Source organism: Mobula birostris, chromosome 17, assembly GCF_030028105.1.
Source record: "Mobula birostris isolate sMobBir1 chromosome 17, sMobBir1.hap1, whole genome shotgun sequence".
NCBI classification, from domain to species: Eukaryota; Metazoa; Chordata; class Chondrichthyes; order Myliobatiformes; family Myliobatidae; genus Mobula; species Mobula birostris.
Window position 1 is genome coordinate 31,519,713 of NC_092386.1, and position 25,008 is coordinate 31,544,720.

Here is a 25,008-nt window from a genome sequence, read left to right on the forward strand (position 1 = left end):
CTTTGTTAATTGTAACTCAATTTCTTCTGAAAAGCTGAAGAAAAGCATCAAAACACCGGAAATGCCTTCAAAGCACGTGAGGAACTGGGTGCCTAAAGTCTTAGAACAGAGACGGCATGGTTTGGAAGCCTACCTCCAGGTACAGTTACAGAATTTTTGTTTTGAGGAAGCATCTTGCCTCATAAATCAGGGTTGAGTAAATGTGTTCTACAATGGGAGTTCCTTTCTATCATGTGTAAATGAGCTTTTTACGCTGAGTTGCCCTCAATGATATTTAGCCTGTTAAATACACCATAGGTTTCAACCCTCAATACATATTTCAGCTTTATTCTGTCATACTGTCACACACCTTTTGAATTCCGCTATGAAATATCGATTTATCAGATCACAGGGCACTTCACATCGCAGAGTGTTGATGCCAAGAATTCTGACATACAGACTACACAAAGATAATGGCCCATTTCTGTCACTGTCATAGCAGAAAGAGATTGTGGGTCCACTTAGACTTGCAATGTACACTGTTTTAGAAATAAGTATTCCTTTCTGATCTGTTAGAAACTTGTTCCCATATTATTATTATTATTACATGATGCTTTTATTCTCATACAATTATTTTTGGGACAGCTCACTGGTGATCAGTTAGGGCAAGTATTTTGCAAGTATGAAAGGCAGATAAGACCTTGATCTTGTAAGTTTTATCCTTTCAATTTTAAGAATTCAGATGAATTAGAGTTTCAGATATGGAGGTTTAAATCAGTCAGAGATGTAAAGAGCCATCTGAGAACAGTCTGAGGTAAAAAGAGCCCTGTAACTAGTCTATGTGAAGCTCTTTTTATTCATGGCGTCTACAGTGTTTCATGCTGCTATACAGGTCAGTATGTTGTCATAAGAGTGTTACACTATTTATTTGTCCATGGTTGGTGTTATCGTGATTTATCTGAAATAGTGTAGTATAGTTTATTTCATACTCAGATTTTTATTTGGCTAATATTGACTCAGCCAAGAAAAAATCTGCATGATATGTATTGCAGAAGGGAACAACAGCTATGGCTTCTTTAATAATGTCCAGATTTTTTACTGAGACAAGGCTTACTCCAGACACACTGGATTCAGCGATCAGACCTGAAGATTTCTTTATGGACCAGATTGCTGATTCAGAAAAGTCAAAAGGTGAGGGGTGTGTTTTCCATGATAACCTCATTGTGGTGGTTTTGTCGTACTCGTGTTCCCCCAACCTGGAACATCCGATGATCAAGTGCCGATCGTTCTACTTACCAAGAGAGTTCACCTCCATGATGCTGATCAGTTTACATGCCACTATCAGCTGACTATAATCAGTCACTTGAGGCATGGCATGCTGCCATCACCAAACAAGAAACAGTCCACCCTGACGCATTTTAAATCATTTTCAGGGACTTCAGTCAGGCTTGTTTGAAGAAATCTTTGCCCAGTTATCATCAGCATATGACCTGTAGCACCAGGGGTCCCAACACAGTAGACCATTGCTATTCTAAGATGAGGAACGCCTATCTTTCCATGCCTATACAGGTGGCCCCCGTTTTCCGAACGTTCGCTTTACAACACCTCGCTGTTACGAAAGACCTATATTAGTTATCTGTTTTTGCTAACAGAAGGTGTTTTCACTCTTGGGAAAAAAGGCAGTGTGCACCCGAACAGCCAGGCTCCTCCCCTGGCACTTACATTCTAGCCGGCATTGCTTAAACACGTGCTTTATCTGGATTTATTTTGTGCATCTGTTAGCAAGATGAGTTCTAAGGTATCGGAAAAGCTTAAAAGAGCTCGTAAGGATGTTACACTTAGTGTAAAACTAGACATAATTAAGTGTTTCGAGTGTGGTGAACGAAGTAAGGACATTGTCCGCACGTTGAAACTGCCTGCATCCACCATTCGCACTACTTATACACAGAGAGAAAGAATCCTGTAAGCTGCCGGTGTTACTGTTGGTTCTGCTCATAGCAAAGTGGTCTCTCTTAGTCGGCATCCAATAATGGATAAAATGGAAAGTCTATTGCTTGAGTGGATTGATGGGTGTACAAAGCGTGGTGTTCCGTTAAGTTTTCTTATATTTAAGGAGAAATGAGGAGGGAGGAGAAGATGACGGCACGACGCAGCGCACACGGCCGTTCCGAATGATATCGTATCTGTGAAGTAGGATGCCGTGCACGATCCTGATTTGATAGAGATAGACATGAAGAAGCACAGAGGAACATCTGGAGAAACTTCTGAAATGGCTGCTTCGCTGCCGCTGCCACTGTGCGATCGAGAATCTCTGGTGGGAAGGCCCCAAATCCTCGGCCTTGCCTATTGCCTGTTGCCGGGGCCAGGGTCGAAGCGCTCGGCAGAGATGGTGCTCGGTACATCGGTGTCGGAGAGCTGGTCGGAAGCTCGGAGTTTTCGGATGGACTCGGAGTCGGACTGTGGTCGCTGCTTCTGGGATGCTGCATCAGCAAGTTTGTGGGCTGGAGGTTTACCGTCTGCCTGAGATGATGGGACTTTCGAGAGACTTTGAAACTTTACTGTGCCCATGGTCTGTTCTTATCAAATTACGGTATTGCTTTGCACTGTTGTAACTATATGTTATAATTATGTGGTTTTTGTCAGTTTTTCAGTCTTGGTTTGTCATGTGTTTTTGTGATATCATTCTGGAAAAACATTGTATCATTTCTTAATGCATGCATTACTAAATGACAATAAAAGAGGACTGTGTGTCCTCATAATCTAATCTAAATCTAAAATCAGTCAGTCTTTTTAATAAGCTGAAATAGAAAGCACTGGACGATGGTGATGAAAGTGTTGCGAAAGTGGAATTTAAAGTAGTCATGGGTGGTTTGATCGGTTTCTGAGGCGAGGGCAGCTTCATAGTTTAAGCAGTGGTCTCCAACCTCCTGACCGTGGACCAATACATTGCCGCAAAGAATGCAGTGAAGCAGCGGTAGTCGGAACACACTCAGCACATCTTTAAGAAAAAAGCCGAAATAAAGAAGCTACTTAATTAGGTGCCGCCCGGCACGTAACTGTCGGCCCAGATCAGAGGCCATTGCCGATTGCGTCAGATGCTTATTTGTATAAGGAAATGTTTTAACTGTGACAAAACTGTAATTTATTGGAGTCGTCCCGATTCCAGTAAGTGAAACTACACTGTACGTACATTATTTCTACTTTATATAGGCTGTGTATTTTTATGTGTTATTTGGTATGATTTGGCAGCTTCATAGCTTAAAGGTTACTGGAGAGAGTGTTTCTGCCAAGAGCGCTTGCGCCGTGCTTCTGTCGAGAGTGCTTCTGCGAGATTTTCACTGCGCTAGACAGTGCTGCAGAAAAGTATTTCTACTTTATATAGGCTGAGCATTTATCATATCATTCCTGCTTTTACTATATGTTACTGTTATTTTAGGTTTTATGTGTTATTTGGCATGATTTTGTAGGTTTTTTTGGGTCTGAGAACGCTCAAAAATTTTTCCCATATTAATAAATGGTAATTGCTTATTCACTTTACAACATTCCGGTTTACGAACCATTTCATAGGAACCCTCTACCTTCGGATAACAGGGGAGACCTGTACTGCATTTCGGGAAATCTGATTACAGGCTAAAGAGCAAGACACCAAAAATAAGGACAATGAAGGTAGTCATGGGAGGCAGGGGAGTTGCTATAGGATTGTTTTGACTAGGTGGACTGGGCTTTGTTTAAGGACTCATCAGAGGATTTGAATGAATACAGCACGGTTGTCACGGACTTTATAAAAACAGTCATAGATGAGTGTGTCCCCACAAACCATTAAGTCTTCCCTAACCAGAAGCCCTGGATGAACCATGAGATCCGCAGTCTGCTGAGGGCCAGATCTGGTGACCAAGTAAGATACAAGACGTTCAGGTACGATATCTGGAAAGCATCTCACGGGCAATGCGGCAATTCCAGACTAAACTGGAATTACTGAAGGATGCTCAACAGTGGTGGCAGGGCTTGAATGCTGTTACCTCATACAAAGTGAAATCAAGTGACATGGGTGACAACAAAGCTTCACTTCCAGATGAGCTCAATGCCTTCTGTGCTCACTTTGACTGTAAAAACAAGGAGGAACCATCACAAACTCTCACAATCCCCAATGATCCTTTGATTTCAGTCTCTGAGGCCGACGTGTGAGCATCCTTCAGGAGGATGAACCCACAGAAAGCATCCAGCCCAGATGGGGTACCTGGCCAAGTACTAAAGATCTGTGCTGATCAACTGGGCTGGAGTGTTCACCCACATCTTTAACCTCTCACTTTGGCAGTCTGAGGTACCCACTTGCTTCAAGCAGGTTTCTATTATACCAGTGCCTAAGAAGAACATGATAACCTGCCTCAATGACTATCATCCAGTCGCACTTATATCCACATTGATGAAGTGTTTTGAGAGGTTGATGATGAAGCACATCAACTCCTGCCTGAGAAGCAACTTGGATCTGGTCTAATTTGTCTATTGCCAGAACAGATCCACATCAGATGCCGTTTCATTGGCTCTTCACTCAGCCCTGGGACATCTGGCAGCAAAAGTGCATACATCAGAATGCTATTTATTGACTACAGTTTGGCATTCAATACTGTCATCCCTCAAAGCTAATCAATAAGCTTCAAGATCTTGACTCAATGCCTCCTTGAGCAATTGGATCCTTAATTTTCTCACTTGCAGACCTCAGTTTGGATTGGCAACAACATCTCCATCACCACAAGGCTTTGTGCTTAGCCCTTTTGCTGGAAAGAAGCATCCATCATGAAGAACTCCCATTACACAGGTCTTGTTCTTCTTGATGCTGCCTCACGACTCACACCACTAGGTTCAGGAAGTGTTGTTGCCCCTCAACAATCTGGCTCTTGAACCAAATGGGACAACTTCATTCACCTTCACTTGCCTCATCACTGAATTGTTCCCACTGTCGTAGTGGATCGACCCGATGCAATTACAGCAGTACCACAAATACACTAACACACGCAATTCTTTTTCAAACTTTTACTCTTTATTCATAGCATGCTATGGAGGAAGTTACAGACTGATCTCCCAAAAGAGCCAGTCCAGACACTGCCCCTGAATTACACAGTTCTCCACAATTTGTAACAATGATCATGTAGCAGGAAATCTTACGATTACAACTTTAGACAATATTAGAATCATTTCAGTCACATGCTAAGATACAATTAGATGTAAAATAATTAGTTATAATTATTTTAAGCCAAAGCTAGCCCATCAGTTCCTCATTCGGACACCTTCCCCTTTTCTCTAGAACGTTCTAACCCCAACACTATTCTCCCCATATTTAGCTATACCTTGAGATGCTTCTGCATGATCAGATAATTCCTTATTTGAACCTCTGCCTGTCTTTGGAGAACAATGGCTAGTATGTCATCTGTTGCTGGGTAAAGTTTCTTTCTGACTTGTCCCAGCGACAGTATTGATCACGAGCTAATCATTGTTCTTAGTCTATACCCCTATTTACCTACCCCTCTACTCCATCACCACAACCTATGGACTCAAATTCAAGGACTCCTCATCTCATGTTCTTGATATTTATTAATATTATTATTATTTCTTTTTTTCCTTTTGTATTTTCACATTGGTCGTTTGCTGTCCTGCTGGGTGTGATCGAATGACCAATGGGCCGAATGGCCGACTTCTGCTCCTTTGTCTTATGGTCTTATGGTCTTAAGAACTTGCATTTAATGCAGCACTTTAACGTAGAAAGCACCAAAGTATTTCAAAATCAGATTTGTACATCACATGTACATCAAAACATAGAGTGAAATGTGTCATTTGCGTTAACAACCAACGCACTTAAGGATGTGTTAGGGGTAGCTTGCGGCACCCCACAGTGCAGTAGCAACGTAGCATGCCCACACACAGCAAAACAGAACATACCAAGCGACTAAGCAACAACAGCAAAACAAGCCCTGTTCATAAGGGCATAATGAAAATACACAGAATAAATAAGGCGATATTAAGAGACATTGTTGGAAAGGGAAGGCTTTTGAGGGTGTATTAAAGGAAAGGGAATAGCAGGGAGGATTTGAGAAGGCATCCTTAGGTTGAGCAGGCAGATGGAGGTTTATCACCAGTGGTAGAGCAACTAAAATCAGTAATACATAGAAGGTTAGAACTGGAGGAGATAAAGACCTGAGCTTGTAGGAGACTACAAATGTAGGAATGGGCAAGGCCATGAGCAAACTCAAACTTGAAATAATTGTTGCTACTGTAGTAACTATCTAGTGCGTCAGGCTTGTTATGTGCTGGTTATGTTTCATTTTAAAAAAATATCATTTGCTGATAATGCAATAAGTATTTTAATGGGATAAAGCTTTGACTGAAATTTGTTTTCATCAAACAGGAGGGTGATGTGGCAACAATGGAGCAAAGGCATACTTGCAGGCAAAGTTTAGGCTTCCATCAAGCCTATGAGTAAAATACAGTTTTAATTTTTTTAATTAAGTACATGAGAACATAACCTCATATTAAACAAAATTAAGAATGTGCATTTAATTGGAAGAGGCCAGGTGTGACCTGACACAGAATATGAGTAATTTTAGGGAATTTCACAGAGGCAAATCAAGAAATAAAATATGATGGGTGTGGCAGCATCTCTCACTCAGTAAGTCCTAGACTTGCCTGGGTCTACATACAGTAGGTCTGGGATGTAATTCATTGTGAATGGCTGTACACTGGCAGTTCCCTTTGGAACCACAAGCCAAAACATTTTAGTCCAATCTGTCTGTCTTTTTTTTTTGTGGAGGGAATGTAAGAATGAGAATATATACTCAGTGGCCAGTTTATTGGGTACACCTGCTCATAAATACAAATATCTAATCAGTCAATCATGTGACAGCAACTCAATGCATAAGAGCAGCAGACATGGTCAAGAAGTTCAGTGCTGTTTAGACCAAACATCAGAATGGGGAAGGAATATGATCTAAGTGACTTTGACCGTAAAAATGATTGTTGGTGTCAGACGGAGTGGTTTGAGTATCTTAGAAACTGCTGATCTCCTGAGAATTTCATGCATAGCATTCTCAAGAGTTTACAGAGAATGGTGCAAAAACATAAAAACATACAGTAAGAGGCAGTTCTTGGGCTATATGCCTTGTCAATGGGAGAGGTCAGAGGAGAATGGCCAGACTAGATCAAGCTGACAGGGAGGCGACAGTAATTCAAACAACCACGTGTGACAACAGTGGTGTGCAGAAGAGCATCTCTGAATGCACAACATGTCACGCTTTGAAGTGCTTGGGCTACATCAGCAGAAGAGCATGAGCTCATTGAAGACTCGTTGTATAACTCTTCTGAATCCTTGCTAGTAACTGTTTCGGTCGCTTAGCATTCTGAAAAGTGGCAGATGTCTACTTGCAGATTCAGAAGGTCAAAGACTTGATTGCTTTTCTTTTCTACAGCAATTTGAAGGAAAAAAATGACTGAATATATAGTCTTCAGTATTTTAAATCCTTTTAATTGATTATGTATTTTCATCAAAAAGTTGTAAAAACAATGCATGAAAATAAATGGTGTGGTAAATATTTCTGTAAGTTTGATTTATTAAGTTCTTGAATCGAACTGAAGTTGTTTCATTTTAAAGCAATGTGTAAAGCTACATTTTTAACGCTCAAAAAATACTTTGTCGTTAGCAATTGTGTCTAATTCAACAGTAATTGTTCTAAATTGAAGTCATTACCATAGTATTTACAAACCTATTACTAAGACAAAAGCGTTGAAAGGCAAAAAGTGCTTAAAATCGCTCTTCTTCTGATTGTCGACTTAGTACTGTTAAACAATATTAATGACTGGGACTGTCAGCATGTAACTGTGCTTTCCGTGGTACAAGTGATTTTATTGATCGATATGGATGCAGCCTACAGTCAGGTTACTCTGATTTTATCTGGGCATTAACTAAGTTTATTAGTACCAGAAGTATCTTTAGGTAGATCTAGATGATGATGTAGATTAAGAAAAGCAGAGTACCATCCATCATTTTCCTTTGTGCTAATAACTTAAATCCATCATTGTTTCTATCTGCTGGTTTCAGATCCCATTGTGTCTTCTGGCTTTTGTTAATGGCCTAAGTGAACCCCAGCAATTTTCCCTCCCAGTGGCAAAACTCTCCACTCAATTGTCATAGTGTTTTTTAATTTGAATTCAGAAGTGTAGGTGGTAGGAACTACTTCAGTTCTTTCATCTCCAGACACATCTTTCTTTATCTGTCATGCATGGTGGTAAAACCATATATTTTTTTTGAAAGTGACATACTTTTGAAAAATAGCCTCTGAACCCGCAGCTCAGCAATCATTTTATATGTAACACATTGCTGAATTCACAGATTTATGAGTTAGATAGTTTGCTTTACCTGTGCTGTATTGACTGTAATCCATTTTTTGCAACATGTAAAGAGAAATTGTTGGAGAGATTCATAATTATTATTGTAGAACTACGTTTCTAATTCTTTTTTTTTGGAATATCTTTATTGTCAGCCTCCCAAGCAAATTTTATGCTTCAAAGAAATGCATCTAAGATCAGGTATTTCATTATGTGCCTCATTGCAAAATACCCCATTTCAATGGGTGGGTCAGATTTGTTTCATTCAACAGAGTTTCTTTGAACTAATTCAGATTCAACAGATCTGATGTATGATCCATGCAAAGCAATCTGCGAGAGGTTCAGTAATTTTGGTAATTTGCAACAAATACATAGAACAAATTTTATTCTTGGCTAAAACTACTGAATATTTCAGATGCTTGAAGTTAATAGTTATTTTTCAGGGGGCATCTGGGCTTCTTTCACGCAGTATTGAATATTGAACACATATATTTAAATCTGTTTCATTTTATCTGTATTTTGTTTGATTCCATTCCTGTGTTGCTCCCTGACTGAGAAGGTTCAACAGAGTGGCCCCCACGCTTCTCCACAGCCATGGCACTATTGTTACATGGTTGTGAATTAAATCCATACTTAGTGCACCCAATTTAACGTTGTCACGAATGTAGTTCTGCAGCTGTTTTACAGTTTCTGAATTGGTGTATTCATAAAACTAACCAGCCTCAATGCTTGTGGCCAACACTGACAGGAAAACTGAGAGAATTTGATCAGTTTTAAACGGCAGACAAGCCTTGTGAAATCTGCACACACCATGCATGCTCCGGTTGTACACTGGCCCTTTATCACAATCATTTTTCACATGTTCACAGTATCTCTTTCTGTTATCAGCTTTAAATTAAAATTGGTGTGAGACTCGGGGCGGAGGAAAATTTAGGGAAGTTCTTGCTGGGTGTGCAAAACCTTGAGATTACGGATCAATGCTGCTTTTTACTATGTCGCTCTGCCTCCATCCAGAATAAACAAAAGCAATGTAGCACACCCGGAAAGTGATGGGGAGCACTAGATCAGTGTTTCAATTTGAAAATATTTTGTCATTACATTAAAAATATTGTGAATTACCATTTTTAAGCCAGGAGTAAGGGATGCATGGGTGGGGATGGGTTAGAAGATGGGGCCAGACAGAAGGAGGAACAAAGGGAGAACAGCAATACTGAAATAGGAGAAATGATGGGTACATGATAAAGTTTTGTTCGTGGAAATAAAAGTTGATCAGGGGTTCCCAACGGGGGGACCACAGACCCCTCAGTTAATGGTAGGATCCGTGGCATTAAAAAGATTGGGAACCCCGGATCTGGAGGAAGATTCTTATTTATTTTATTTAGAGATACAGCACGGTAACAGGCCCTTCCGGCCCAATGAGCCTACGCCGCCTAATTATAACCATGCGAACAATCAGTCTGCTTAACCTGCACATCTTTGGAATGTGGGAGGAAATTGGAGCACCCGGAGGAAACCACGCGGTCATGGGAAAAGCTTACAAACTCCTTGCAGATAGCGGCGAATTGTACCCCCGGTCTTGCCCACTAGCGCTGCAGCAAAATAGATGGGACTCCGGAGGAGGAAGATTTGGTGTACACCCGGGTCGCTGAGCATTATATGGGGCCCAAACAAATCGGAGAATCAGTCCATGCTTCTTCCACTCATAGAGATTTTCACACCCTCCTTAATCAGCAAAAGAAGCACTTTTTTTTTAAAAAAAAAAGTTTTTGTCACCTGTTTGAAGATGTTGGTATCATAGGGAGTAAGGTACTGGAAGATATAATTTAATTAATTTTAATTCTGCCATGTTGGGAGTTCTATTTTAAACAAGTGAAGGTGCTTGAAGGTTGGGAGAAGCAGGCACAGTGACCAGCAGTGATGAAATAAAGAATTTGCTGCAAATGTGTTCAGAAGGGTGCCACGGTAGCGTCGTGGTTAGCGCAGTGCCATTACAGCTCGGGTTATCAGAGTTAGATCAATTCCAACATCCTCTGTAAGAAGTCTATACGCCCTCCCCGTGGAATGCGTGGGTTCTCTTTGGGTGCTCTGGAGTCCTCCCACCGTCCAATCAGAAGGTTAATTGATCGTTGTAAATTGTCCTGTGGTTGGGTTAGGGTTAAATTGGGGATGCTGGCCAGCGCAACTCAAAGGGCCAGAAGCACCTATTCCACACTGTATCTCAATAAATAAGACAGAGAGAATTAGTAATTTCAAGGTATGAACAAATTCTATGTGGTTGGAATAGTGTGCTAAAGAATTTGAGAAATGATGACACCATTGAAAGTGAGTTCTAATATGGATCAAAATCACCAGTATAGAACTACTAATTCTGATAGTGACCTTGTATTTTGATCACACCTAAAGCCCACTCACTGCTCCCTTTCCTAAAATAAAACAATAGTGACTATTCAGTTTCCTATTAAGAAAGTTACTGCAATATTCAACAGCAGCTGAAGCTGAAGGTAGTATGCCAGGAATGTTGTCAGTACAAGTTACATGGGATGGTGAGGTGCAGGGCAGCAATTAAGGGTATTGACAACTTGGGGATCTGGTAAGACGAGTGTTAGTGGGGATGCTGTTATAATTGTCTGCTGAAGACTTTATGATGTGGCGGGAGATTTAAGGTCTTTGTGCCCTATTATGGGGAAAGACCCAATTTTTCTTCATCAGCTTTGTCAATCTCTTATAATCTGAAATTTAAAAAAAATATTTTTTTTACATTTTAAAATTGCAAAGGTAACTGGACAGATGCATTGTTTGGGGAGATGTGTATCAAATACAAGCATTTGGGATATACTTGGAAAGGCATCTTGGACAGCCTGAGCAAGTTGGGCTGAAGGGCCTATTTCCCTGCTAGGTATATATAGTTAATTTTGCTTGCCTTTGTGCATTCCCAAGGACAGTAATTTCCTTATGATTTGCAGTCTATACACAGTACTCTCGATGTAGTATGATTAAACTACTTGAACAGCAGCATTATTGATTTTGTACTCTACTTTTCATCTGCTAATGCAAACTGGTACCTCAAATGTATTTTTTTACTGCGAGTAAGTATTTGGAAAATAAATATCTCCACCTTTCTTCTTCTTGTGGCCAGTATTCATTCATCAATTATTTAAAACTAATAATTATTACATTTTTTACTTCTAGACCAAAACATATGCAAATTATTTTGTAAATGTTTCAGCGTTTCATTTTGTTTGCTATCTGATGATCTGTCTTTAGAAATGGGAAGTTTGTTATTAAGTTCTTGTTCTGTATGAAAAAGTAGATTTTTATCTTCACCTCCTTTTATCCCCGTACTAGTTGCAACATTTTCCTTGCAAAATTAAAATCTGATTCAGTTTTTGCAACATACGTTTTCTGTATTTTCAAACTTCCCACCGATTCACTTCCCAAGGAAAAGAAATCAAATTAGTAGAGCTTAGTTTATTGTATTTGCTTTTCTTGCCTGTCTTATTATTTAATTGTCTAATTTTCTTTGGATATCACTGTGCTAACAAGCAAACAGTAAGGTCAGTGATTATGCAAATCAACAGCAAACAAACTGACAAATAATGAAAATCACAAATATTAAAATCTGCTTATAGTCGTATATGAATGATATGTATATTAAGAGATCAATTTCAAGATTTTATTTAGTAGTTTTGATGTTTTGTTAAAAAATACATTTTACAACTGAAATATAATCAGGATAAAGTTGGGCAGAACTGTCAGAGAACAAGCAATGTAGACTGGGGAACAGTGTATATGAAGCCATTTGTATCATAGGACAATAGCAAAATGTAGTTTTCTGCCTCCATTGTTAAGAATGATGTCCAAAGTGGCACCTTGCATCATTTGAGGAGACTAGTTGATGACTGATCATGATTGGTCCATTCTTGCATCATCATGACTTTCCCGCTGTTCCCCATACCCTTTGACTTCCTTTCAGTTCAATTGTATGCCAATCTGCTCCCTGAGTAGATCACATAACCTCACCTTCTCACCTCTTTATAATTAGAGGATTTCAAAGATTCCCAGCCTTCTGAGAGTAGAAACTCCTACTTATGGCCATCTTAAATGGGCAAGACCATATTCTGAAGCTTTCTTGCTCAGCTTTAGAGTTTCCACTTTAGAGCTTAGATTCCCAACCTCCTTTATGGAATGGGCCAATACCATTAAGCGAGGGGCCTGTGGACCCCAGGTTCGAAACCACTACTCTGGAGAAAACATTTGCTCAGCATCGACCTTATCAATCTCTCAGAATCCTAGATGTTTCACCATATATGCAAGTTTGTTTAGCATTTACTAAATAACAAAGCTGACAGATAAAAGTAGTACTTGGTGTCAGAGGCAGGAACAGATCGAGCATTTTAACAAACAAAATTATTCACCTGTTTGGTGAGGAGTTAATTGGCAATACTAGTCATTGGTAATTCATAGAGAGAGAGACATGGAATTCCACAACAAAGAAAGAAGACTGAGAAAAAGAAGTAGTGGTCATCTCATACTTAGATTAGTATAAGAAGTAACCTGTGAAATAGCCAGATTCAAGTAGTGTGACACCTGTTGCAGAAAAAAACTGCGAAGCCTCTAGAAAATGCAGAATCAACTATTCTAGGACCCAGTCAGCGATCACTCCTAGTGGAAGCCACTGGGGTGGCGACTGTCAACAGCTGGATCAGTAGCGTTCGAACCGTGTTTGGCAGTCACTCTTCATGGAAGGACTGAGTTCGTGCAGCCGCACTCCTCGTATGCTGATGGAAAGGTGTTTTTGATATTCTGAGATTTATGTGATTGTTGCACTGTACTTTATATTGGACTTTTTTTGGTGTTTTCTTCCTTGGCGGGTAGGTAATCTGTTAATTTTCTGTGTGTAGGGGGAGGGTTGGGGGTGTTGATGCCACTGTCACTGTTCTTTTCTGTGAGTGAGGGGGTCGGGATTTCTATTGTCACTTATTTTTTCTGTGGGGGAGGGGGGTGGGGATTTTGAGGTTTGTGAGTTTTGTTTCTCTTTCTGGAGGTGGGAGTTATGTCCTTTCTTTCAACAACTCCCATGGTCTTTCTGTATTTCATGGCTATCTGGAGAAGACAAATATCAGAGTTTCATTGTACCTGCATACTTTGACGATAAAATAAACCTTTAAACTACAGTTATTGGAATATTTACTGAACAATTAGGTGATTATAAGCAAGTATAGAAAAGTGAAACTACAAAAAAAATCAAGAAAATTTCCACACCCTAATCCAACAATATCAACTAATTTTCACTCGGCATAATTCAGCTTGTAATGACACCTTTATGTCCAGCTGAGGGACTAAATGAGGCCTTGGTTTAAAGTCTTATCTGAAAACTACACCTCCGAAAGTTTGGCATTTCCTCAGTACAGTACTGGATGTCCCAAATTCCTGGACTGGGACTTGGACTATGATGATTCTGACTCGGGTAAGAATATTAACAGGTGACACATAGCTGACGAAAGAAAATTAGGTAAATTTACGTGGGGGAGGGGAGTGGATTGCACAGGCTTTTATGGAGGGAATGAAAACTGAACAACTGAGAACAGTCAGCCTCCGTTGATCCAAAACATGGTTTCTGCATTCTATCGTGCCTCCATTTCGTGCTGTGGGAAAGAAGGCAAAGTGACGAAGAAAGGCTGAGGGGGGAGCAGTTGAGGGAAGTGAAACAGAAAGGTTTAAATAATAGCACAAGGATCTGAGCCCACAAAAGTGACTGGGATGGAGCGTGGGGCATTATAGTTACCACCCTGGTCCTACAGCAATGACAAGTGTCACACCAGGTGCCATTATTGCTCAGGATGTGAGCCATCTCTGCTTCCTTCTGAGTTCTCCATCCCCACATTAATAAAATCTTCAGCCAATCTGATGCACTCTGTGAGATATCCAGAAATGCTTGATGGCACTGGATACTGTGAAACCCATGGGGCCAGATAATACTGTATATAAAAAATATTTATGCTCTCTCAACTCTGTGTGGTTGAACAATCTTGAAAAAGTAGATGTGATTTTTCTTATGCTGGCATTTAGAAGAATTAGCAACCACTTACTATGGTATAGCTAGTTTTGTTTTTCACTAGTAACTATGGTTGCGGAAGTACAGTATTTGGTGTCTCTGGAGTTCTTTAAAGATGCTCCTGTTTATAAGAAATGACATGTCTGCTTTTGAAATTCTTTTTCCTGATCAAGGTGCCTCCAGTTCTGAAACATGAGTAGGCTTTCTTGTTGGAGTGCAAAACCTCCGGGAGCAGAATGGAGTGCGAAAAGAGAGCGGATGGGGGTGGGGGAGAAGAGAGGTTCATTTCCATCCAAAGGCTTCGTGTCATAATTCTCCAACCTCAGCCCTTGTCAGTAACATTACCTTTATGGAGAAATTTGTCTAACAAATCTTTTGGAATTCCTTGAGGAGATAACAAGCTGTGTAGACAAAGGAGAGTCAGTGGATGTTGTTTACTTGGACTTTCAGAAGGCCTTTGACAGAGTGTTGCACATGAGGCTGCTGAACAAGGTAAGAGCCCATGGTATTACTGGAAAGACATTAGCAGGGATAGAAGATTGACCAGCAGGAGGGCGAGAGTGGGAATAAATGGGGCCTTTTCTGGTTGGCTGCTGGTTACTGGTGATGTTCTATGGGGTTCAGTATTGGGACCATTTCTTTTCATGTGATATGTCAGTGGTTTAGATGATGAAAATGGTGGCTGTGAGGCCAAATTTGGGAACGATATGAAGATAGGTGGAGGGGCAGGTGGTGTTAAAGAAGCAGGGAGCCTGCAGAAGGACGCAGATTGGGAGATTAGGAAAAAAAAGTGCTAGATGGAATATAGTATAGGGAAGTATATGATCATACACTTTGGCAGAAGGAATAAAGGTGGAGAAAATTCAAAAGTCGGAGATGAGAGATTCCCTAGAGGTTAACTTACAGGTTGAGTTGGTGGTGAGGAAGGCAAGTGCAATGTTAGTATTCACTTCGAGAGGACTAAGAGTATAAAAGCAAGGATGTAGTGCTGAGGCTTCAAAAGTCATTGGTCAGACTGTACATAGAGATTTCGTGAACAGTTTTGGACCCCTTATCTAAGAAAAGATTGGCATTGGAGAGGGTCTAGAAGAGGTTCCTGAGAATGATTCTGGGAATGAAAGGGTTAACATAAGAGGAGCGTCTGATGGTTCTGGGCCTGTACCCACCGGAGTTTTGAAGAATGAGGGGGGAAGTTCATTGAAACCTTTTGAACATTAAAAGACCAAGATAGAGTGGACATGGAGAGGATGTGTCCTGTAGTGGGGTAGTGTAAGACCAGGGGGCACAGCCTCAGAATAGAGGGACGTCCATTTAGAGAAAAAAAGACTAGGAGGAATTTCTTTAGCCAGTGGGTGGTGAATCTGTAGAATTCATTGCAACGGACAGCTGTGGAGGCTATGTCATTGAGTATATTTAAAGCGTAGGTTCATGATTAGTGATGGTGTCAAAAGTTTTGAGGAGAATGATAAAGCAGCTATGATGGAATGCTGGAGAAGACACAATGGGCTGATGGTCTTGTTTTATGAATGCGCGCACACACACACACACACACACACACACACACACACACACACACACAGTTTTGGGCCAAGATCCTTCATCAGGAGTTTATGTGAAACTCTTGCAGTTAGTATGCGCATCCTGTCTGTTTCAACAACAAGCTAAACTGCAGAGCAGACAAAGTGTATATTGCCTGGGATTTCAGGGTCACCATTGTCATGAACTTGTTTGTTCTGTGTTCCTTCTAGCCACAACTTATAGTTTGCTCTCCACTGTTCCATAGGAGGGTCACAGTACTTACTTCATTTTCTATTGCATGGAGGAGCAGCTGAGGGGACATCCCATCAGTCACAACAGTGACTTAAAGAGGAGAAGGGAGTGAGATATGAGGAGGAGGAGGAAGATTTGAGAAGAGAATCCCTTTATCTCCTGTGTTTTCAGCAACACTCTTGGCTGTGCAATCATAATATACTCTCTGATGACCATGTGCGTAATTTCGATAGCTCCATTTAATATCGGAGAATGTATATATTATACAACCTAAAAATCTTACTCTCTGCAGACATCCTTGAAACAGATGAAAAGCCCCCAAAGAATGAATGACAGGAAAACATAAGAACCCCAAACCCCCTGCCTCCTTCTATGCACAAGCAACATCAACCCTCCCCCCTCCCCGTCTCACAAATTAGTCTACCATGAAGCATCAGCATTCCCACCACCCAACATGCCAACAACAGCAAAGCCCCCAAAGAGAGACCATGGTCTACAGTCCATCAAAAGCTAACTGTTCACTCCAACATTTACGCATAAACAAGGGAGAGACAGATAGCGCTCCTTCCACGGCAACAGGGGAGACACAGTTGCTATTTTGATGTTGCAGTCAGTCTGAAATGTTGCTTTTTTATTTCAAGTTCCCCGACTCGAGAATGGGCAAATCGATTACCAAGTGCAGAGCACTCCAACAGCCAGTCTGTCGCTGTCTTTGATGTTCCAGCTCCCGCTACGCTTCAGTACGTGACACCGGCGAGAATTCGTGGACACAGGGCCATGGGGATTTAGTAATTCAGTCGTGCTAGGCCCCAACAGTTATCTTTATGTAGTTTGTGCCATTGTGTCATACAAGAGAGAAGGAAACATATCAGTAGGTGCTACATTGTGTGTTGTTTTCCTTGGTGCCAGACAGTTGTGCCATCTAATTCTGAGCATCATCGAAATCAGTATGTGGAAAGTGAAGAATGGAGGCTTTAAGCTTGCATCTGTGCCCGCTGATTGTCTAGTGTGAAACATCTCTGTCGTGGATGGTCCTAAGACTGGCTTTGAATGGAAGGTTGGCCCTGAGGCTAGCAACCCCATCCCGTAAAAACTCAGTGTAACAGAAATACCTACAGTGGCTCTGAAGACCTCATTCCCTGGAGAGGAAGGATATTCCAAGAAGGCTACACCTGGAGAAGACGTGAAAGACTGACCCAAGACAGAAGATTCTGGAGAGCTACTGTCAGCAGCCTTTCAAAGTTCACCATCACCACCATGCACTCGTCCTGTTGCTGCCATCAGGGAGAAGGTGCAGGAGCCTCAAGACCCACACCACCAGGTTCAGGAACAGTTATTTTGCCCCTCAACCATTAGGCTCTTGAACCAGTGGGGATAACTTCACTCGCTCCATCACTGAATTGTTCCCACAAACTAGGGATTTACTTTCACAGGCTCTTCATCTAATTTTCTTGATATTTATTGTTTATTTATTATTATTATTTTGTTTGTATTTGCACAGTTTGTTTTTTGTGCATTAGCTGTTTGACCCTTATTGGGAGGGTTCTTCCATTGATTTTATTCTTGTTCTTGGATTTACTAAGTAATCCGCCAAGAAAACAAATCTTTGTGTTGTATATGGTGACATATATGAACTATCGTAATAAATTTACCTTGAACTTTGAACATTGTGAGGGTGAAGTGATCTTCTGAGTGTTGGGTAAGAGCATTGAGATTGCCAGATGGGTGATGAAGGAAATGGTGCACTGAATTCTTTGAGGTTGATGTAGTTTCTGGGTTTTGGCACTTGAAGATGCACTCACTGACCCTCACCTGAGGTCATTCAATACTTGACTCATTCACTGTATTCACTGCCTTTCTTGTCTCCACTCAGACTTCTTCACCAAATAAGATACATTGAGCTCTGTCTGTACATAATTTCATATTACAATGCCTTGTGAGTAAAGCTGAGTTATGGAATACCTTACACGCTCTGCTCCTGCCACAGTGCAGCTCGTCCCAGTTTTCAGGGATGATAGACCAATGATATTGGCACACTGCTGAACTGTGATGCAAATGAACTGATTATAGCTCGGGAGTCAATCTTCTGCCTGTCTTGGAAGCTATAACACTGGTTCATCATGAAATGTAATTTCCCCAAGATACTAATCCATTCTGTTCTCACAGTCGTTAACTGCTGTAAATACCTTTTAATCAAATTATTAAATATTTTAGGCATGTGTACAAAGTGGTGTTGTTCTGCAGTTAGGTTGGTCATTGGTATGTAGAACTGATCTAAAACACTTCAGAATTGAGTTAAAAACGCAAACACGAGGAAATCTGCAGATGCTGGAAATTCAAGCAACGCACCCAAAATGCTGGTGGAATGCAGCAGGCCAGGCAGCATCTATTGGAAGAGATACAGTCAACGTTTCGGGCCGAGACCCTTCGTCAGGAGGGAGTTAGATGGTTTGGGCAAGAAAGGAAAGATGGACTTTTTAGGGAAAGAAAGATAAGGGAGATATGGCTGGGATAAACAACTGGGCAAGTAGTTGACAAATTAAATATTATGTGGAAAAATTAGAAGCTTTCTACTTTGGAGAAAAGATTGAAAAGGCAAATTATTGTTTAAGTGGATTGAAACTACAAGATGTTGTGGCACAGAGGGATCTTCTTGAGCATATACTTCAAAAAGTTAGCAAGCAGTTGCTGAAACTAATTAGGAAAAGTAATAGGATGGTGGACCTAATTGCAAGGAGAATGGAATGGAATATAAAATGAAGGTTGTTTTGATCTAACTCTAGAGGGTACTGCTGAGACAACACTTTATACTGTTTATTTTTTGTTATTTAGGGGATGAGGTACTTGCGTTAGCGACGGTGCAGAGAAGGTTCACTAGGTTGATTTCAGGATGAAAGGGTTGACATATGATCCCCAACCATTAAAACATTACGTAAAATGGATGCCTGTGCCTGATTTCTAAAAAATCAAACCCAGGATATATGATATTTTATGTATACACAGTAATTTGTGGAGTAACAAAGATGCAAATAGGCCTAACCTCCATATCAGTGGTGCAGCAACTCACAGTGGATGGCGGTTACATCTTAGAGGAGGAACGGCTGTGGGTCCTCCTCTAACTTTGGCTTCTTCTTCAAGTAGGTGTCGAGATTTGACTGTCTTTCCTTAAGTTTGCTTTCATGAAGCAGTTCTCAGTCACAGGAAATCCTGTTGAGAAGACCTCTCTTTGCCTTATAGCTTCACTCTCAGTCAGGGTCATTCTCGATAAACTGGTCCATGATTTGTGTGATGTGGTGATGCTAGTGCTGAGGAATTCTGTTGTTAACCGGTCCTTTGCAGCTTTGAACCCAGATGCACGTTTCTCTTCTCGGGAGATGAAAGTACAAGAAAACATTCTTTTCTAAAATAGACCCGTTTCATCCACATTGAAGTCAAGCTTGGGAGAATAATCGTCCTCTTTGATTATGGCTTTCAGTGTTGCAGGAAAATCTTAGGCTGCCTTGCTCTCTGCACTAGCCACTTCACCAGAGATGCATATGTTATGGAGGTCACTGGGCTGTTTAAATCTTATCAAACCAACCTCTGCTGGCTGAGAATGTTACCAATGTATCTTCTTGAATATGAGTGAAGATGCTTCTTGCCTTTTCCAGGCTTAGGAACATGTTTTGTTGTGTTTGGTCATCCACCTATATATTTAGTCTATTTTCCATTTTTTCAAGCAAATGGCTCCTTGAATGAGTCACCTTCGTTGATCATAACTTTGAGATCATCATTGCAGAAACTTTTATCTTGTCTGCATTTTTTAATAATTGTTCTGATCGTCAATGTAGCCAATTTCAGAGAGGTGCCAACATCAACTTGACACTCACCAACTTCCAAGCGCCTGTATCACTCTCAATTTCACATCCATGCTAATACTTTTCCTTGATATCTTGAATGTACTACCCTCACTGGAAGTTGCAGGTCATTTTCCAGACATTGTGGTGAAAAAAATGGAATAAATTGGCGAGGGAGCAAGAACGTTTATACACACGGGAGGAGGCAGAGTGTGAACTAATATGTGACTGGCTGTGATTGGCTCAGAGTACATGTAAAGCATTCTCAATTGCTGATTGAATGTTTATTGTAATGCCGGCCACTATTGAGAAGTTTTAATTGTTGTTCAGGATGAATTTTTGTCATTTTTAAAAGTCAAAGGGCATGATATGGTGAGAAAATTGCAATTCCGCAATGGGATATAGATAGATTGAGTCATTGGATGAAAAACTGGCAAATTGAATTTAATGAGGGGAAGCGTAAGTTCATGCACTTAAGTAGGATGAACAAAATTATCTAAATAAAGGAAAATTGCAAATAAGTGAAGTTCAGAAGGGTCTAGTCAGATGTTCTCAATCTCCTTGATCCCATGCATCCCAACCATTAACTGAAGGGTCCGTGGACCGCAGGTTAGAAACCTCTGGTCTAGATGTTTTAGTGCATAAATCATAAAAAGTTGCCAAGCAGGTCCAACAACTAGAAAAGAAGACAAACAACATGTTGGCCTTTATTGTGAAGGGGTTGGACAGGGTGTAGCTGAGATCATACCTGAAATATTGTGCACAATATTTATCTCCTTACTTAAAAAGTAAAACAGTGGCATTGAAGCCAGTCAAGAGGACAGTCACCGGGTTCTGGGATGAGAACATTGGTCTGACAAGAAAGGCTTGTATTCCTTGGACTTTAGACAAATGAGGAGATTCAACATGGACTAGGTGGGCTGAAGGACCTATTTCTGTGCTGTACTTTTCTATGACTCTAAATGTTCTGATGTCTTCACTAGTGGAACAGTTCCAAACAAGGGGATGAAGCTGCAAAATAAAAGGCCAATTATTGAAAACTCTGGTGTGTTCTAATTTCTTATTCCAAAGGGTAGTGAATCTCTGGTATTCTTGCTTGGCTATAAGTAAGATAATAAATAAATAAATATATAGAGAGATAATTATTTGAAATATTGAGAAATTGAGGGTTACGGAGAACTGGCACAGTGGAAGAGTTAAAGCAAGTATAGACCATTGACGACCATATTGAATGGCAGTGCAGGGCTGGCCTGGTGATCGTTCCCTGTTCCTATTTTCTTGTGTTCTTCTGACTTCCCTATCAGGAATTAGAACTGAAGGACATTAGTTTCAGAATATGGAATTGTCTCTTTAACGTGGTGGTGACAAGGAATTTCTATGCACAGAAGGTCGTGAATCTTTGAAATTCATTTCCACAGCGAACTATGGAAGCAAGAGTCTTTGAATATGTTCAAGATGATTAGTAGGCATTTCAAACAAGGGAACTAATAGGCACGGGGAAGGAGAGTGGGGAAACTGATATTTATTTATCTATCTATTGAGGTGCAGCATGGAGAAGGCCCTTCTGGCCTTTCAAGCCACGCCACCCTGCAATCCCAATGACCAATAAACCTACCAACCAGTGTGACTTTGGACTATGAGAAGAAACCAGAGCACCCAGCGGAAACCCACATGGGAGTTTCCACGAACAAACTTCTTACAGGCAGTGGCAGGAATTGAACCCATGTCACCTGTACCGTAAAGCGTTGTGCTAACCACTGCACTACTGTGCTGCCCTTGAGGCCAAGATTGGATCAGTCATGCTCTGACTGAATGGCAGAACAGACTTGAGTGGCCATTGACATTCTTTTCTTGTTTCTCATGTTCATAGTGATGGCCCATCTAATTTAAGATCATAGAGTTAGAAATATTTGGCGAGGCTTAAATTTTATTTAGAAGTTTTAAAACTTTCTGTATTTTGCAAGTGTTTGATCAGCTGGTCAGAAGTGAGATTGACAGTGAAGTCAGTAAGGTTGGCAGAACCAGGTGTAGCAAAAAAAGGCTTAAGATATCGTTATTTGTTTATCTCGTATACTGATTTGACCTGTTGTTCAGCCTATATTGGCTTTTATTGTGAAATGTGGTTGTGAGTTGCTGTAGCACCATATCAGCAAACCATTTGATCTGAGGTCTTTTCATTAGCTGCATTTTCTTTGTAATTCTGTACTGTATTTCTAGCAGCATTAACCAAACTGTTCCTAGAATCAACACACGTGCACTACTAAGCCTCTGTGGCCACTCATTATTCTATATGTATTTGCCTCAGTCAAGTTTGGAGTTCATTGTGCAGTTTCTATTCTATTTGCATTTGTTATTGTTAAGCTTTGTTTGACCTTCAGTTATTCTACAATTAATTGAATGCAATTAATCTGTTTCACCATTTGATGGCTTGCTTATCAGATCAGTGATATGTGGACTAATAGCTTTCAGTAGAAAGGAGGTTCCTTTTAATTGGAGGCATTGCAGCATTTACCACTGCCTGTGCTCTTGCAATTAAGAACAATTTAGAAATGTTTTTTTTTGTGTTGTCTCCTTGATTAGATTTGTGAACTATCAGATATTACAAATGACAGTACCGCCCAACATTATCAGTCAGAATTAAAAACATCCAACAGCCAAATTACTTGCTGTGAGAAATGTTAACAGACTCATCAATTTTCCAAAATTTTTTTTGAATCTGTTTCACATGTGTTGAAGATACAATCCAGCTTAAAAAGCAATTGCACTTACAAAATGCACCTCAGTACTTTTACTTTCCGCAATTATAGTCAGGTCGAGTCACCACGTCAACACTGGAAGGAATTATTTTTCTTGATTAAGCGCCTTCGGTTCTCCAGAGATGAAACAAAGCAAACAATTAATCTTTTTGTATTTGTCCTCTGAAGCAACCACAGAACTCAAATGCAAGATAGCAGAGTTACCTGTTAGAAGGCAGACTGCAGTAATTAGACTTGGACTGAAAATGAATGGGCTCCAGTCAAAACCTTTAATCTGCTGAGGGTTTCTGGCAGAGGTGGGGTCATTGTGGTAATAGACCCTGCAGTGGAATTACATTTTTTTTTAAATGGCTAAATAGCTGCAAAATAATTAACAAGGTCTGGGAATTAATATGAACCGGAGGATAGAGAATTAGTGAGAGAATCAAACTGGAGAAACAGCATTACTCTCCAGAGTTTACTGGTTACAAATTATTTAATGAAATTAAATTTGCAATTCTGCTGACTGAAACTGAACATTAATTAATTTAGCTATTTGTCCATGCTAGTGTAGAGAGAAACTTTCTTTAGTTAGGCACACTGGATCATTTAAAATTAATAAATAATTAATATGAACTGACAATCTGAGAAAATGCAAATCAAAGGTTAGGAATTTATTCCCTAGAATGTAGAAGATTGAGGGGAGTTTTAATAGAGGTGTACAAAATTATGAGGGGTACGGGTAGGGTAAATGGAAGCAGGCTTTTTCCTTTGGGGTTGATTGAAACAACAACTGAAGGTCATGGGTTCAGGCTGGAAGGTGAAATGTTTAAGGGAAGATGAGGGGGAGCTTCTTCACTCAGAAGATGCTGAGAGTGTGGAATGAGCTGCCAGCACGAGTGGTGGTTGCAGGATCGATTTCAACATTTCAGAGAAATTTGGGTAAGTACATGGATGGGAAAGGTATGGAGGGCTATGGTCCAGATGCAGTCGATGACACTAGGCAGATTAATAATTTGGAACAAACTAGATGGGCCAAATGACCTGTTTCTGTGCTGTTATGTTCTATGACTCTAAAGAGAAGTAAATCTTATACTTCTAGGGTCAGTATTGTTCAGTCTTGCAAAGTGTTAAAAGCCCTCTTATGACTTATGATTGAAATACTTCAACAATTAATCAAGATTCTTGATCCTTATTCTGATAATAAAGAACATATCATTTTCTGTGTAAATGTTTGTACATTATTCCTCTCTGGTCTTGAGTTAACAGCAAAGGAAAAATGTTCTAATTCTGCGTCAAATTGGCAATCTCCGAGAAGCGAGAGTACAGAGCAAAAAAAAAATATATATATCCTTACTGCATTAGGGGTTACTCTGAGAAGGTTGAAGTAAAGCCAAAGCAGAGGGAATTCAACTCTGTAGGCATATTTGTCTTGAGAATAGTTGATGCTGGCATTGAGTGGCTGAGTACAAAAGCTACCACATTGCTGAGATTCAAATCTTGGTTTCAGTGACTCATTTCTCAACATCAACATTCTTCCTAAAAAAAAACCAAGAAAAATGTTTCCCTGCTGCATGTTCCTTTTTAATATAAAAATATTTCAATATCTATCTTAAAATGCCTTTTGAAGACCGCTTAGTAACATTTGAGAAGTAAACTAGTAATATCATTCATCTAAATGAAATGTACCTAAGAACGTAACAATAGCAGCAAAAGGCCACTCATCCCTTCAAGTCTAGTCTACCTTTCAATGTGATCATGCCTGATCTGCCCCAGGCCTCATCTCTTCTGTACCAGTTCTGCACAGGTCAATTCCCTGATCTTTCAAAAACCCATGCACTTTCTCATTAAATACACTAATCGCTGCATCCCTGTGGGGTAGGTTTCCTCCCTTCTCCATTCCTGCTAATAATAGACAAATGGTCTTGTTTCTGCAATACCATTAGTGATATAAATTTTAATGAATGAGAACTGAATAGAAGGATACAGCTCCTTCCCCTCTGCCGTCAGATTTCTGAACAGTCCATGAATAGTAGCTCATTATTCCTTTGTTTTTTTTTGCACCCTTTGTTTATTTAGTAACTTGTAGCAATTTCATTGGCTGGCAGGGTAGAGATTAATTTCTACCAAAGGAGGTATAAGGCATTCCTTCCCTCAAGGTCACTAGAAGCCGTGGGAGAAAGTGGTGCATATCACAAGTCCTGGTTATGCGACCACTGAAGCCAGGCAGGCAATCTCTGAAGAGAATTGATAATGGTTG

At 40.3% G+C, this 25,008-nt stretch overlaps 1 protein-coding gene across 2 annotated transcripts in view; it reads left to right on the forward strand.

Moving 5' to 3' along the window:
* The window catches only part of LOC140211589 (sorting nexin-24-like), a 163,940-nt gene that overhangs the window by 89,481 nt on the left and 49,451 nt on the right, over positions 1-25,008 (forward strand). For both annotated transcript variants that reach the window (XM_072281469.1, XM_072281470.1), the window contains exon 3: positions 35-139. In XM_072281469.1, the coding sequence (XP_072137570.1) occupies positions 35-139 (105 nt within the window). The remainder of the gene's footprint in view (positions 1-34; positions 140-25,008) is intronic.